Source organism: Myotis lucifugus, unplaced genomic scaffold (assembly GCF_000147115.1).
Source record: "Myotis lucifugus unplaced genomic scaffold, Myoluc2.0 scaffold_241, whole genome shotgun sequence".
Classification (NCBI taxonomy): Eukaryota; Metazoa; Chordata; class Mammalia; order Chiroptera; family Vespertilionidae; genus Myotis; species Myotis lucifugus.
Genome location: NW_005871289.1, coordinates 1,688,212 through 1,705,913, shown reverse-complemented (window position 1 = coordinate 1,705,913; position 17,702 = coordinate 1,688,212). Strand labels below are relative to the sequence as shown.

The following is a 17,702-nucleotide window of genomic DNA, read 5'->3' as shown; positions in this document are numbered from 1 at the left end:
TTCGTGCTCAGTTCAGTATCCTGTTTATAATAAAATCTTAGTGAATGTTTGCTGACTGTGATGATCACCCAGATTGAAGAGGGAAAAATAAAACCCGAAGCCATAAATCTTGGAGCCCCTTCTTTTTGGTGGTCGTACTGATGTGCCTGTAGCCCAGAGCATTATCTTTTTTTCTTCTGCCACTTGATCACCTAGTGCTATTTCCAGATAAGAAATGCAAATAGAGTTTAGTACCCAACTGGAGTACACATAACTCATTTATCATTGGGTATCCATACTCAATTGTTTTGTTTTGAATTCAGCTGTAAATAGATATTACCGTTGTGAAGAACTGAATTGCAGGACTGTCTTGACTGTTGTCAACATTTGAGGGCAATTGGAAGAAGGAGCTTCTATTAGTGACAAGTAGTGAAATATTCAGAATTTTAATGTGGACATGGAAGAAATTCAATTCAACCTTTAGTAGATCCAAAGAATTGAAATTACTGGCAATAAGGAAAACCCGAGTGTAGTTGAAGTGCCCTTAGGGATGAAAGAGTTAACTGAGTGTGTAAGCTTTATCTTGTGGCCAATGGACTTGTGCTTTGCTGAGTAAAGTCTCCGGTAAATGATTGTTAGAGACCTGTCATCGATAGTGGCTGCTAGTTTCTGTGTTTCAAAAGCCTGTTGACTCTTCTGCAAGGGAGTGCAGCATCCTCTATCTCTTTACCCACTTGGGTTCTACTCAGATCTGCTTGCAAAAGGATCCATGAGCTACGAAAACATGAATGATGAAAACTATAGCACCACTTATGACACCATCCAAACAGAGACGGTGTATGAAGTTCCAGACCAGCCAGCAGAAAATGAAGGTCCCCTTTATCATAACATCCATGAAGACTTGAGCTCAGAAAACAATGTATATGCCACTGAGCTGGAAACCCATGACTATGAATCTGTATCAGCTTATGCTGTCGGGAGTGAGGAAAACAGCTTGGCTTTTTCCCAACCAGAAGAAGAAGGCTACTTCCCGTTTCTTGCGATATGTCCTCCGGCCCCGTATCCTCAACCAGGTGAGCCCCAGGAGGATGGGAACATCTCAATGGAAGAATTATACTCACCAATTCAGGACCAGGAGACGACCCCAGAAGAGCCACAGGAGAACAGACGCATGATGGAGGGGGACCTGCCTTCTCCTTCAAGCCTCACCGTCCAGACGAGCAGTGAATATTCCCTCACCGGCTATTCTGCTGCCAATGATTTAGAAGAAGACGAACCAGCTTCCACAAACCCTGAGATCTTCCTCTTCGTGAAGGTAAGGCTGCCTCTGATGGGCACACCTGCACTTGCAGGTGGCATAGTTGGTGCTTCATTTTGCTCTGAGTGACCAGGAAAGGATGCGTGGTGTCAGGGTCCTGGGATCTCACTATGTAGTCAAGAGGAAGGCTCATTAAATCCGTCATTCCAGGGTTCACCCGGGAAGGCTCCGAGTTGCAGGATTGGAATGTGAATGTAAAGCGAGTGTCTAATCATTGACTGCTGTATACGATGGGCAAAGCGATTTTTAAGAGTTGACGTATGAGCGAGCGGAAATTGCTGCTGAAATCACTACCTTGTGACAGACCTGAAGTACATTCTCCCAGCTGGTAAATTTCCTTCAGCAGCATGATTTTCAAAAACAAAACCAAGGCTTGTGAAAGAAAGTCAAATCCGCCGGCCGGTGCTGGAGTTTCATTCTTAACGTTTCTAAGGTTACAGGTGCTTCAGATAAATGGTCAATAAATGTTACCTCTGTCACTGAGCTTGCCCTTTTGGTACCAATCTAACTAAAATACCTGATTAAGTAAAACCATTGCTGTAGTAGTAAGACACCAATTATCAGTGTTAATGTTTAACGCTTATGATATTTAAGCAAAGAACTTTGGCAATCTTTGTATCAGACTGGTATGTGATAAAGATTATGGCTATGAATATTATAAAAAACACTCCAGGAATTGATTAATTTAAATACGATGGAAAACATTTTTCCCAACATTCACCCCCCACAATATTCATATTTACATGTTTTTTACATATGAAGGCAACATATTAGTAATACTACTGTATATTTTTAAATATATTTTTATTAATTTCAGAGAGGAAGGGAGAGGGAGAGAGAAAATCATCAATGATGAGAGAGAATCATTGATCGGCTGCCTCCTGCATGCCCCCTACTGGGATCAAGCCGGCAACCGCAACCCAGGCATGTGCCCTGACCAGGAATTGAACCGTGGCCTCCTGGTTCATAGGTTGACGCTCAACCACCGAGCCACACTGGTCAGGCAATACTACTATTTTTTGCTAATAAAAATGATTACTCTATGAACCTACAATTCTCCAGTTTACAATAATTTCTCTTCTTTCTGGTTTCCAAGAAATCCTCTGGTGAAACACACTTTATTTACTAATTGAATGCATTGTTATTTTCTACTCTGTACTTTCCCCTAGTGGTTTTGTGTGTAAATTGTATCTCCTTTATTCTACCACAAGGTCTTTTAAAAAAGTAACTAGCAGAGTGTTTGACTCATATTTAGGTACCCAACAAACCTTCTTGTATTATACGGAGCATTTGTGGGGGAAAGGGAAAGACAGGGAGGACTCTTGCTGGGGATAAGGACACGTATGTAATAACTTAATCAATGAAAAATTTTAAAAAAGAAAACAATGGGGTTCTGGAGACAGACTCCCACGTGACTGAATTTGGTGAAAAGGGAGTGAGGCGAGTGCTGTGGGTGTTCTGGGGGGCGGGGACCTTGGAGCCGGTGCCTTCCAGCCCCCATATCCACATCGCCGTTGCATCCATTTCCAAGAAAACCTCATTTTTTAAACTTGAGGACGAGGCCTATTTGTTCTCAGGACAGAAGCACCCATGCAACAGGCAATCATCCTCATCATTGTCTTGGTACCAAGACAATTTTTTGTAAGTTTGGCAAAGTGTTGATTTCACCACAAATTCGCCTGTCACTGGTGTTGAACCAAACAGAAGTTGAAGGAAAAAGAGGTGCTGGCATCTCCAACCGGTACCGACAACAGGAAAAACAGCAGGAGAGCAACGTGTGATTCCTAAATTATTTATGATCCGTGGTACCATAAAGCAAATATTGGATTTATTACTTTTTATGTTTATATTCTTTTAAAAATATGTTTCATTAATTATTTTTATTTCAGAGAGAAAAGGAGAGAGAGAGAGAGAGAGAGAGAGAGAGAGAGAGAGAGAGAGAGAGAAAGAGAGATGATGAGAGAAAATCATTGATGGGCTGCCTCCTGCACATCCCCCACTGGGGATTAAGCCTGTAGCCAGGGCATGTGCCCTGACAGGGAATCGAACTGTGACCTCCTGGTTCATAGGTCAACACTTAACCGCTGAGCCACACCAGCTGGGCAGTTTACTTTTTTTAAAAAAAATAGAATTGAATTATGTTAACTAATATGTTACAAAATGCACCATAGACCTCAGCTCCTGTGTGTGGCCTCCTTTTTAAGGATATTCAGCAGAACTTGTAAGAAGAGGGGCAGTTAGAATCCCTGCTTCTATGCCCCTCATCCTCTCTGCAGATCTTAATTATGTTGCATATAAACATAATATATGAAAATGGGTAAAACAGGCTGTTCTGCTTGCATGGGAGTGGAGAGTCCCCTCCTCTTCGCAAGACCGCAGCGCACGGGAGCAAAGAATTTTCAGCAACTACCAGAGGCTTGCCCTGAGTGTAACCTGCTCAGGCTCCTCTTCCTCCCAGCAACCCAGAGTGCGTGCAGAACCCCCAAATATGATGGGCTCAGGTGTGTGAACCACCTCCCTAGTGGAACTTGTTACTGTACAGTCCGGGGGTTTCTTCTCCTGGGCTGTGCTAGTGTAGACCGTGTGGGCTGTGTCTACACCTGTACTCATTTGTGTATGATGTTCCCACCGGTTCTGGCATCTCCAACTGATACTGGTAACAGGAAAAACAGCAGGAGAGCAATGTGTGATTCCCAAATTACACTGACCAGTCAGTGAAAATGTCACACAGGCTTGTAACTCTAGGTACTGAGGGTCAGCCATTTCAGGGTGTTGGCCAAATACTTAATTAAAACATTTATTATATTCAGCAGATAGTTATCATGATTTATTTATTTATCTTGATTTATTCATTCAGCAGATAGTTATCATGCCAGGCCCTGGGTTTACAACCATGAAGAAAACAAAGTCCTAACTCCCATGCACTTCATGTTATAGTGGCAGAGACAACTGATGGATAAATAAATAAGTAAATATCTATACTAGGGACCCAGTTAATGAATTTGTGCACCTTGAAAGGAACTGTGGTCTGTGAGGCTGTGGTGGACACAGGGGCGGATCTTGGCCCATCCTCTGTGCCCCCGCCCGGCCCCTCCCGCCACAGCCCCTGTCCCCTGTCTGCTGGCAGCTCTGCTCCTGCTGTTGCCGCTTGCATGTGCTGACGGCACCTGCTGCCAGCATGGAGCTATTGGGGCTGAAGCTAGCAGCGAGTGTGAGCAGCGACTGCTGCCCTGATCACCCCTCAGGAGCAGAGGGAGGTGGAGAAGCTCTCAGGGGCAATCGGGGCCAGCAGCCGACATTCTCACCCTCTGACAGCACCGATCGCTTGGTGCCAGCGCCAGGCACCGGAGGTGGGTGCGAGCGGCAGCTCCAGTGCCGACAGTGGGTGTGAGCAGGGCCAGTGCCAGCAGCAGGTGCAAGCGTCTGGCAGGACCACAGCGCATGGGAGCAAAGAATTTACAGTAACTACCAGAGGCTCGCCCTGATGACAACAAGCAGGGCCCTGCCTTGGTCTGGTGCCCCCGCTCACCTGCTCCACCATCCTGCAGCAGCCAATGCCCGTCACGTTCCGTGCTCTGCTGCCTGCTGCTGATGCCTGCCATGTTCCGCCTGTGCCCTCTGTTGGTCAGGACATGTCATAGTGACCGATTGTTCAGTTGTTCAGTCCTTTGATTGTTCCACTATTCGGTCTATTTGCATATTAGAGTTTGATAGATAGATAGATAGATAGATAGATATCCAATGGTAGCAGTGCCATAAAGAAGCATAAATCAGAATAATGAGTAGATTATTTTCCTATTGCTGCCTCAACAAACTACCACAACCTTAGTGGCTTGAGACAACACAAATCAATCTCTTATAGTCCTGGAGGCCAGGAATCGAATTGAGATTTATGGAGCTAAAATCAAGGAGTTGGCAGGGCTGTGTTCTGGGAGCTCCAGGGGAGAATCTGCTCCTTTCCCTCCTCTCCCTGCTGGGGCCTACCTCCTCCTCACTTGCCCACAGCACAGCATCTCCCCACCCCCTCCTGCTTCCATCTGACCTGACCCTCCTGGGACCCTCTCATAAGGAGCTGGTGATTAGTTTGGGCCCACCAGGATCATCCAGGGCAACCTTCCCATTTTAAGAGTCTTAATTTAATCACATCTGCAAAGTCCTTCTGCCACAAAAAGTAACATTCATGGATCCCGAGAATTAGGACATGGGTGAGTTTGGGAGTCTTCATTCATCTTCCCACAATGGGACTGAGTGCTGCTGTGTAAGGGAATAAGGAGCAGCGTGCCTGGACTGGGGCGAGGGAGGGAGGTGAGATGGCAGCAGATGAGGCTGGAGAGGTGGAGGCGGGCACAGATCAGCCAGTGAGGCTGGGAACTAGGAGGGCAGTCTTTCATGGCAATCTAGGGAACTTGGATTTCATCCTGAAGAGTCATAGGATGTGTGGAGGAGGATATCATGAGCAAAGCAATGTGTAAGGTGATCGATAAGCCAATTAGAATTTCCATCTACCCTGTAGAGCAGGACCATACAGACATCCACCAAGCTTCCTTTCCAGATTAGCCCAGGTATGTTTAGATCTAAATGCATTGTGTATTTAAAAAAATGTGCATTAAGTTATTTTCTATTCAACTGTCTGAATAGGGCCAAATAGATCTTTGGCTTCATACAGACAAATTTCTGGAAAAAAGTTAGCAAGTATGATATTGATTTATATATTGTGTGTTTGTATATCTAGTTACTTGTATTGGGGGGACATATGGATTCAACACAAAGTTTGGGTTGAGGTTGTGTCAATATAGTTTCCAATAAAAAAGTTTGTGTGGCTGGCCTACCTGGATGGACTACTCGGAAGTTGCACATTTAGGTGTTTGGAAATAGCTGGAGCCCTGAAAGGGTCTTCCTGTTCCACGGTCGCTAGGAACACCTGCTCTAATGTCAGTCATAAGGACATGTGAACGCACGTCCTTGGAGACATTTGTGAGCAGAAGCAAGTCTGAGCCTACTGCATGCACGCCATTGTCCTTTCTCGGAACCAAGGGAGTATACAAAAATGGAACAATGAGCAGGTTTGAACAAAGATTTCTATTCTTGTCACTTTTCTTTTTAATTAGGGTGCTGGGAACACCATCAAGTCCAAATTTTATTCAAAACTATTTTCTAGGTGCCCCTCTGAACTAGTGGGCTCTGTGAATCAGTGCTATCAATCAGAAAAGCACCAGAATTGTAAAGCTATGACAAGAACAATGAAAACAAAGGAGTTCAGCAACTTGCCCAAGGCTGCCTGTGAATTGGGGCGAGCCAGGAATTTGGCCTCTCAACCCACTTTTTTTAAATATATTAGCATCCCTAGCCTTGGGTGCTAGATGCTTATGGATATGCAAAACTCTACACAAATTTTTTGTGTGGAACATGATCTTAGGAGGGTCCATGAACTCTCAATGTTATCTATCTCTGTGATGTATCCCACTTGCCTACCTGGGTATTCATCATGTCTTCTGTGTACGTCCATGTTGGTTTCTCCTTAGGCCTCTCTCTTTAGTTTATAGGCAGCTATCTTCTCCAGTGTCTCCACATGGTCCTTCACCTGTGTGTGTCTGTGTGCTATTCTCCTCTTCTTATAAGGACACCAGTCATGTTGGATTAAGGCCCACCCTAATGATTTCCTTGAACTTAATCACCTTTTTAGAGACTCTGTCTCCATATTCCGTCATATTCTGAGGTATAAGGGATTATGGTTCAACATATGAATATTGGGGAGACACAATTCAGCCCATAACACTGAAATGTTATAATTACCTTTTAATGCCCTTATCTCTCTCTCTAGCTATGAACTGTTGAAGGAGGGCCTGCCTTTTATCCATTCTCACATGCTTGGTCCATGGCCACTTACACGAGGATTGAATAATGGAAGGAGGGACTACATCACCCAGGTGTCCTCAGGGCATTAAGGGAAGAGGAAGGCTTGGCCCAGTGGCCCGCAGCAGTAGGGAGAGTCGTGCTTCAAGTCCCCTATGTTAGTTGCATAGAGCTGCTGAAACAAATTGCCACACATTTTATGGCTAAAAACAACAGGAATTTATTCTCTCACAGTTCTAGAAGCCAGAAGTCTGAAGTCAAGGTATTGGCAGAGTCACACTCCCTCTGACAGCTCTAAGGGAGACTTCCTTGCCCTTTCCAGTTTCTGATGGCTCCTGCCATTCCTTGGCTTGGGCTGCATCACTGCCCTCTCTACCTCCGTCACCACAAGGCCTTCCCTCCTGTGTCTCTGCGTTTTCCCTTCTCTTCCCTTATAAACACTTGCCAATGTATTTAGGACCCAACCCAATCCAGATGATTGCATCACAAGATCCTTAACTTAATTACATCTATAAAGACCCCCCCCCCTTTTTTTTTGTTATCCAAGTAAGGTCAGCTGTGCAGGTTCTGGTTGAACATGTCTTTGGGGAGGGAGGCTCTCATCAACCCATCGCAGCCCTGAAGGTAGGATTGAGTTGAATTGATGGGAACCTCTGGACATGAGTAAGCACTCCTGGATCCATATTTCCCACCAAATGCAAGGGGTTATGTGAGAATTCAGCAGTGTTTGCCTATTCTTCTTGTTAGTTCTCAGACATTCATGAGAATGCCTGGCATGTTCCTAGCACCATATCCTGAAGTTGGGCAGAAAGCCAATATTCTGAGAGCTTAGTTTGATTTGTTGAGCTGTGAAGGGATGTTCCAGTCAAAGGACTCAAGAGTTTGCCCTGCAGTTGGTGTTAAACGGTGCAAGGAGCTGCCTGTGGTAACAATGTCATCACAGCTAATTCAATGTGTCCAGTTCCTGGGCCTGCTTTTGTGTTTCTGCATCCGTATAATTGACCAAATACTGTGCTGTTGATAGACATGGAAGGTAAACCAAGCCCAGTGACCTGCAGAGAGTGAGGGAAGAGAACATCAGCTGACTGGGTTGGGGCTGCCAATCAAAACACTGGGGAAGGGGAACAGTGTGAGAATAGTGAAAGATATGATGTGTCCTTTCTGGACTCCCATTTTTAAAGGTTAGGTCACCAGAATGTCGGCTTCTTGAGGGAAGGGACCACATGTTGCTTATCTCTGCAGCACAGTGTCCTGAGTGTGCTGGGTTTGACACAGTGGGCTCTGTAAATGTTGGTCAAAGTGAACTGAACTCAGGTAATTTTCACCTGCCCACTGGAGTAAAGACCATCCCTTGGGACAGAATTTGCAAATCAGTTAGTAACTCCCCTGTGTTAAGCCTTGCCCATCGCCAACACCTTTGAGGATCATATGCCAGGTCTTATGTCCTGTCCCTAACAACCCGAGAGCCTCTCTGGTCCCATCTCCCACCCCTTCCTCCCTCACTTCTTATGCCCCAGGAATGCTGAGCTCCCCACAGATGAGATTCTGTTCTGCCTCATCTGGCTTTGCCCATGGCGATCCCTCTGCCTGCAGCATCTCCTCCCCTTCGGCATCAGACCAAATCCTCCTTTTCTTTCTGGACTTATGTTCCCTGGGAAGCCGTCTCTGAACCTCCAGGTTGTTGCTACCTCAGTGCTTCCCTCCAGCTTAGGGCTTCTCACCTAACATTGCCATCATGTGGGGGAGGGTGTATCACCACTTGTTCCTCTCTAGAGTGAAAGCACCGTAACCGAAGTGTTCTCCAGCTGCATCTTACCTACCTGTGCATGTGCACCCACCCTAGCACAGAGCCTGGCCCATAGTCGGGGCTTGCACATATTGTCGAATTCAATTAAACTGATCTGATCATGGGAAGAGAAGTTCTTTTTTGAAGGGAAAGCTTATTAGTGTTCTCTGGGGAATTTGGTCAGTGTTCAAGTAAAGGCCACTGTGTCCCTGTTTTCACTGATACTTGCCTTTGAGGTGGGGTTAGGTAGATGGTGCGTCCTGATACAAGCCAACTGGTGAGGTAGGGGAAAAAGAGAAGGGGGGATTCATATTTCCTGAATGTTTACTTTGAACCGTGCTCTGTGTTAGGTCACCTGCTTTATTGACATTATCTCTGTAATAGGGCTTAAGAGCCAGGTCCCCATCTGGATCCTGGCACTGACTCGCCGTGAAACGTTGGGGAAGTCATTTATGCTCTCTGAACATTAAATTTCTCACTTGTAATGAATAAAAACAAACAGTTTGAATGAGCTAAACCCAAGAGCCCCTGGGTTCTAACCTGCTATGTGTGAAAGCTTTTCTCCCCTATAGTAAAACAGTTTCCCTCCCATGAAGAAACCCACCCTCACATCTTAATTTTATATTCTTCTCATGTCCTCTGAAGTATATAGTGAACATACTATTAGGCAGCTCTGTGATTTTTAAAATAGGGAAGGAGGAGACTGTGAGTAACAAAGATAGAGATGCCCTCACATAGAAACAGGATTGAGACTCAGATCATATTGTCAAGAAACGGGTTTGGGAGCCCAACTGTCTTTTCTCCCCACATTTAACGCGTTAATTGTTTGCGTGGTTCAAAATTCGAAAGGTACAAAAGCTAGAGTTTCTCTCCCAGCATATTCCTTCAGTCACCCCATCTCCATTTTCTGAGGCAATTCATTCTAGAATTTTTATTAAGTGTCCTTTTATGCCCAGTCCAGCAAATGTGTGTATGTTCATATATTTGAAATGATCTTTTTCTTTCCCTTTATTTACTAGTAATACAGATGGTCTTATACCGTATATCCTATTATGTATCTTGCTTTTCAGGGGGATCCATTTTATTGAGACATAATTTACATACATTAAAATTCAGCAATTTTAAATATAAATGTCAATGAGTTTTGAACAAATGTATACAGTTGTGTCCCAACCATCACAATCATAGCATAGAATAAATATGTCCATCACTTCAAAAAGTTCCCTCTTGACCTATCTCCATGCATCTTCCTCCAGCCACCCCTTGATTCCTGGCAATGACAGAGATTTTTTAAAATTTATCTTTATTGTTGAAGGTATTACAGATGTCCCCCATGTTCCCCCCATTGAAACCTCCACCCTACCTCCCCCCTGCCCCCCAACCAGGCCTTCACTGCACTATTGTCTGTGTCCATGGGTTATGCATATATGCATACCAGTTCTTTGGTTAATCTCTTCCCACCCTCCAGCTTTTTTTTAAATCACTCTAGTTTTACCTGTTTAAAAGTATCATATAAATGGAATTAAACTCTGTTTAATCTTTTGTGTGTGGTTTCTTTTACTTTAGCTGTATGCTTTTTAACTCATCCATGTTAGTACATATATCATTAGTTGGTTTCTTTTTATTACTGGGTAGTATTTCATTGTATGATTATAACACCATTTGTTCATGCATGGACAATTGATGGACACTTGGGTTCGTTCCCAGTTTGAGATTATTATTAATAAAGCAGCTATAAACATTCACATATAAACTCTTGTGTTGATTCTGTTTTCATTTATCTTGGGCAAATACTTAGGAGTGGAATTACTGGGTTATATGGTCAGGGAATGCTTAACCTTATTTTTAAAAACTTTCAAATTATTTTCAGAATTTGTATGAGATTTCTAGCTGTTCCTTTTTAGCACTTGGTATTGTCAGTCTTTAAGTTTTAGGCATACTGGTAAATGTACAATGGTATTCCATTGCAGCTTTAATTTACATTTTTCTAGTGACTAATGATGTTATTCATGTTTGCATGTACTTAGTACCCATCATTAAGTGTTCTTTGATGAAATATCTGTTTAAATATTTTGCTTATTATTATTTTAGCATTAAGTCTTATTGAATTTTAAGAGTCTTTATGTACACAAGATAACGTTTATCAGACAAGTGTTTCTCAAATAGTTTACACGTCTGTGGCTTCATTTTTCATTTCATAAGTGTCTTTTGAAGACACAAGTTTTTATTTTGATGAAGTCCATTTATCAATTTTTCCCCCTATGGTTTGTGTTTTTTGTGCTCTATCTAAGGAATGTTTGTCCAACCCAAGGTGACAAGGATTTTTCTCCTATATTTTCTTCTAGCAGTTTTATAGATTTAAGTTTTATATTTAGTTCCTTGAGCCATTTTAAGTTAATTACCCATAGGTTCTCTCTCTCTCTCTCTCTCTCTCTCTCTCTCTCTCTCTCTCTCCAGCTCCATTCTCTCTGGTTGTTAGATCCTCAGTGTCTTGCTGCCTTGACCTTCCCAAACTCCAAACTTTTTCTCCTCAACTCAGAGAGACTGCCAACCTGTATTTGAGTCCTGTTCTACCTGCCCCAATGTCTGAAAATCATCATTTCATATAGTTTCTCTGCCTAACTAGTTGTTTAAGGTAATGTTCTAGTTGATAAGAATAAATCTGGTTCCTTTTTCTCCATCTGGCCAGCAGTGGAAGTTGTCCTAATTGGTTTTAAGATCCCCATTCCTCTTGAGTTGCTTCTCCTTTCTTTCCAAATATTGGCCCCTTGAATTCAAGTTTGAATTACAGTTTGGAATATAGTCATGAAGCTCAAATGAACTAAAATCTAATGGTAATGACATTAAAGTGATTTTTATGGGGAAATATTTGGCCTTTAGGCAAAGGTTGCTTGCTGACCCTCCTCATTTCTATTATCTTTTAAGAGTATATTGTCTTTTGCAATGTCTTTATATGTAAGTTCTCAGCAATGAGGAGACAGGAAAATAGATGTCCTAGCTAATCCTTCACCAATACAAGCCAAAATATCATTCCATCTTCTTACCATTCAAGCCTCTGGTGATTCTATGAGTTACCTTGGAAAACTCTAGGAAAAGTGGACTTACTACTACCAAAAGGAATCCCATTTTCAAGCTACTTGCTCATGTTGTTGTCATGTGCTAATGAGTGGGATCCAACTTCTGATGACCCTATAAATGAGTCATGTTCACATGTCCTGTCTTCAACAGCCCTGCTTAGCTCCTGTAGACTCATGCCTATGACTTCTTTTATGGGGCTAATCCATCTCATATTTGGTCCTCCTCTTTTCCTGCTGCCGTTTATTTTTTACAACATTATTGTCTTTTCCAAAGAACCCTGCCTTCTCATGATGTGCCCAAAGTAAGACAGCTTCAGTTTTGTCATTTTTGCAATATTTCAGGCTTAATTTGCTCCAGGACCCACTTGTTCATTTTTTCTGGTGGTCCAGGATATCTTTAGAGGTCTCCTCCAACACTATATTCCAAATGAATAATTTTTTTCCCATCGTCCTTCTTCACTATCCAGTTTTCACATCCATACAGAGTAATTGGGAGTACAAGGGTGTGGATGATCTTAACCGTGGCCTCTAATGACACAACTTTGGTCTTGGTGAGCTTTCCTAATTCATCCTTTGCTGCTCTTCTCACTCTCAGCCTTCTCTTTATTCCTTGGTTGCCTCCATTATAAATTGATACCGTCTGATACTCAGGCCCAAAGTGTCCAGAATGAATTTGTGTATGAATTGTACCACATACATAGGAAAATGCTCTGCTGGGCAGCTCTGCTCCCAGATAACACTCCTTTCCAAATATGAGGTGACTTTCCATGGGAAAGGAGTATGAACTTTGCCCTGAAACCAAGGGTTTTGTACAGTTTATAATATTAGGAACCTGGGCTTTAAGCCACGCCCCAGGTTCTTAATGCTCTCTGAGCAGAGCCTTCCACATCCTTCATGAGCCTGTGGGTCAGTAGAAATGCCAGACCTGTCAGAAGCCGTCAGCCTTGCATGAATGCCCAGGCTTGGTGCACAACTGTAACCTGGCAACAGTCAAAATAAATAAGGGAACTCAATGTTTAGGAAAGCACTAATGTTCTGAGGTTTCAATGATAACAATTGCACGGTAAATATGTGAGGTGTAATGAGTAATTGACATGAGTGCCTTTTGTTAACTGGACCACAACTGCAGGTTGGTTTTTTCCCCTCTACAGAGATATTTGTGTTCACTTCTGTGGTGGCAAAAAAGAAAGAACTTGGTGGCTAGTCTTTTTCTATTTACAGCAGCAACCCTCCGCAAACTGGCTTGATTCTTCTAGAACTATGCTGTTCAAAATGATAGCCATTAGCCGAAAGTGGCTATTTAAATGTAAATTAATTTAAGTGAAAAAAATATTGAAAATTCTGTTTCTCAGTCATGCTAGTCCTATTTCATATGCTCAACAGACTCGTGTGGCTAATGGCTCCTGTATGGAAAGTGCCGATATGGAGTATTTTTATCATCACAGAAGGTTGTGGAGGACAGTGCTATTGTAGGGCAGCCTGGGTTCAGACCTGGCATGAAGACCAATGAGCTGTGTGGTCATGGGCCCCTCTGCACCTTCATTCCCTTGTCTATAAATAAGAGGTCTGGTGATTGGGTTAGTGAGACAGAGGAATGTTCTTGCCCACAAAATAGACAAACTACCAGTGAAAATCATTCACATCTATAAATAGTACCTGTACTCCAAATTTCTATGAGCCAGTTGGTTGAAGATGGCACCTGTTTAGGCACAGCTCTACTATGAATAATCAGTCTTTGAAAAGCTCAATAAAGCTGTCACTGTCCATTGGCCAAGCCCAGGTCGATGGAGAGTCTCATGGTGGCGTGTTATCCACCAAAGCTGCAGTAACTTCAAGGACTGAAGATACTGCCCCCCAGCCACCAGGGCTAAGTGTAGCAGTAAGCCTGGAACCCAGACCCAGAGATCAGGGTTCTTCTCAAACAAACAACTGCCAAGCGAAAGCAGGGCCAGTTATCTGGGGTCGGGGGAGGAGGTTGTTACTGAGAAAACACAAGGGTAAAGGTTGGACAGTTGTGAGTGTGGTGAGTTCTCATTCCATAATAAACATTTTATAGATACAAGAGTGAACTCAGGTCAATTGCCTGTCCCTTCCTATGTGTTGCTTTGGTCCATTTCAAATCAGCAGGTTGAAGAATCTTTATTGAGCCTGCACTCTGCACTTCACGTGCACGTGCCGTGAGAGATAGAAAGTGATCTAAGAAGGGCCCTTCCTGTGAGACGCTGGCCAGGTAGCTCAGGGGGAAGCTGAACACCACGAAGCATTTACAAATGAATGCAAGAGTTGTGGTAGAATCGAGTTCCAGAAGATATGATTCACAGTACTGAATAAGCACTGAGGACATTCAGAGACAGACGAGGACTGGATTTATCAAGGAAGGCTTCGTGGAAGAGGCAGGCTTTACAATCTGAAGGAAATGTAGGAACCAGGGTGGCGGGTAGGATCAAGGAGGAAATTCCAGGCCTCAGGAATTAAATTGTCCTCATTCCTGTGTCACCTTGGGAGGCAGTTTAGCCTAGTGGTTTAAAGCTGAAACCCTGGAGCTACACTGTGTGATTCAAATTGTGGTCCTGTCACTTATCAGCTCTGCAATCTTGACCAATTCACCTAGCATCTCACTGGATCATTATGAGGATAAAATAAGCTCATTTATGTAAAAGTCTTAGGTACAAAATTAGTGCCACTAATCTCTTTTTCCCAGGATTATTTTCACTTATAGTACTTAGATTGACTGCTCTTCTTTTTTTTCTTTTTAAAAAAAGTATTTTGATTGATTTCAGAGAGGAAAGGAGAGGGAGAGAGAGATAGAGACATCAATGATGAGGGAGAATCATTGATCGGCTGCCTCCTGCATGCCTCCTATGAGGGTCAAGCCCACAACCTGGGTATGTGCCCTGACCGGGAATTGAACCATGACCTCCTGGTTCATAGGTCGACACCCAGCCATTGAGTCACACTGGCCAGGCACAGCTCTTCTTTTTAATAGAAGTCTCAATAATTTGCATTTCCTTGATCTTTTCATGATTTACTTGGCTTGGTTTTCCTGATTTTGACTCTTTTGTGATTGGTGAATATACCTTATTTAGGTCAAACCAACACACAGAAGAATGCTTCAGTTGGTCTCATCAAAATACTCATGCCCTCAGAGCCCTGGACAGGATCCATTCAATTACCAAATTGTGGGTCTTAATGTGCTTTCCAGGGCCGCCCCTGAATTACACCAGAGAGACCATTTGGTTTGCGAAGACTTCTCCGCTGTGTCAGTGTCCTTCCAAACTCTGAGGGCAAAGACTGGGCCTTGCTGCCCAGCCAGCATTTGAACAGTGTGTGACACGTCCTGGTTGGTCCATGACTCCCGAACAAAACTGACTTCCGTTTGTAAAATGAGCTAGTGATGCTTACCTCCTACTAGCTTCTATAAGGTAACATAATTCAATTCCATTTAACTCAGCAGACATTTAGCAAGTGTCTCCTCTATGCCTGGCTTGGTGAACAAGTCAGTCACAGTCCCTGCTGTCATGGAACTAATGTGACCACGGTATCATTTCTTTGGGTTTCCTAAGGGACTGTGGGAAATGTAGGGGAACCTCGTGAAACATTGCATTGTCCTTACTCTCAGGACACAGTGCAAGGAACACTGAATTCAGCCTGAGTGGTGACTGGCCAGAAGAGTTCCCATTCCCAGACGTGAGTGGGCTGCCCTGGAACGATGCTGGAGAGTGTGTGGAGCAGGATGTATGATGAGGTCACTGGTTTGCCCAGAGTCTCAACCAATGGTTTTACAGCTTGAGGTGAGGGAGGAAGAGAACTTCCAAGCCTCACCTTTAGGGGGGACTCCTGTTCATTCCTTATTATGACATCACCAAAGCATTTATAAAGTTTTCTGTGCATTTTTAACTCCCCTGCATGAGTTAGAAGAGGTTTGGCTACTTGTTACAGGAACCCTGACAATGGCTTTAGAAGCAGGGTTTGATTTTCAATGTAGTGAGAGTTCCAGAGCATGACTGTCGAGGGTGAGGTCAGCTGACTCCATGGTGAGGCCGGCGGCAGCCCCTTCTTACCTCTCACTCTCACGCTCACAGGTGGGTCACACTGTAGCACAGGCCGCTCCACCTCCTCCAAGGTAGAGGCTTGCTCCTGACACCCGGGCAAAGAAGATGCTTCAAAATGAAACAAAACAAGAAGAGTGCACAGAGAGGGCTCAAAGCCACGCACTGCCCCCTTTGTAGTTTGATGACCTTGGGCAAGTTACTTCACCTCTCTGTGCCTAGGCTTCACCATCTCCAAGAATTGTGGTAATACACATAACCTAAGATTTAACCTCTTAGCCATTTTTAAGTTAATATCATTCAGTGGCATTAAATCCATTCACCTTGTTGTGCTACATCACCACCATATACCCACAGAACTCTTATCATCTTGCAAAACTGAAACTCCATACCTATTAAGCAATAACTTTTTATTTCCCCTCCTCCCAGGCCCTGGAAATCACCATTCTACTTTCTGTCTCTGTGATTCACCATTCTACTTTCTGTTTCTTTCACTATTCTAGGCACCGCACATGGATAGACTCATGCAGCAAGTCCCGCCATTCTTAAACGAGAATAGCAATATATTTTTTGTGAAGGTGATTGTGAGGATTCCAACTTCACATAGAAAGCATTTCACCCACGCCTAGCACAGAGGAGGCTCTCAATGAAGGATGGCTAGCATTTTTAGTATGTTAACGATGCTGTGCTAGATGGTTATGGGAGACACAAAGGTGAGCCCATCCTTTCAAGGACCTTCAGCTCAGTAGGAAAGGTGTCATAGTTACAATACTGAAGTCAAAAAGTGAAAGTTTTCAAAAGGAAAGTACTGAGAATGTTCTTTGGGAATTTAGAAGAGGAAGATGTTATTAACTCAGAAGATCAGAGAAAACTTCATAGAAAAGGAAGCATTTTCTTGAAGGATTTGGTCCCATAGAAATGGCCACAGGGACACTTTGGGAAGAGGGATTGCATGTGTAAGGACATTGTATCAATCAGCTTGGGCTTCATAACAAAAATACCACAGACAGGAGGGCTTAGCACCCACATTTATGTCCTTCTAGTCTGGAGACTAGAACTCTAAGGCAGTGGTCGGCAAACTGCGGCTCCCGAGCCACATGCAGCTCTTTGGCCCCTTGAGTGTGGCTCTTCCACAAAAATACCATGTGCGGGCGCGCACGCACAGTGCAATTGAAACTTCGTGACCCATGTGCAGAAGTCGGTATTTTGTGGAAGAGACACACTCAAGGGGCCAAAGAGCCGCATGTGGCTCGCGAGCCGCAGTTTGCCTACCACTGCTCTAAGGTACCAGCAAAGTAGGTCTGGTGACAGTTCTCTTCTTGGTTGTGGATGGTGGTCCTCTCAACTCTGTCCTCACAAGGAAGAGAGAGAGTGAGCACTTTGGTGTCATTTCTCATAAGAACATTAATTCTATAGGATCAGGGTTCCATCCTTATAACCTCATTTAACCTTACTTCCTTAGAGGCCCATCTCTACATACAACTATACTGGGACTTAGGGCTTGAATTCTGGGAGGATGCAAACATTCAGTCCATAACAGGCAAGGAAGATGGAATAAACCTTTGTAGGGAACACTCAATAATATAATTTGATGGAACATAAAGGGGCTGAAGGTGGAGACATGGGAGAAGCAAAATTAC

At 43.6% G+C, this 17,702-nt stretch overlaps 1 protein-coding gene across 1 annotated transcript in view; it reads left to right on the top strand.

Annotated features, from left to right (window-relative positions):
• The first annotated feature begins 763 nt into the window (after positions 1–763).
• Positions 764–17,702, top strand: part of CLIC5 (chloride intracellular channel 5) — a 154,098-nt gene continuing 137,159 nt past the window's right edge. Inside the window, exon 1 of the mRNA XM_023762298.1 lies at positions 764–1,294. Within this exon, the coding sequence (XP_023618066.1) occupies positions 764–1,294 (531 nt within the window). The remainder of the gene's footprint in view (positions 1,295–17,702) is intronic.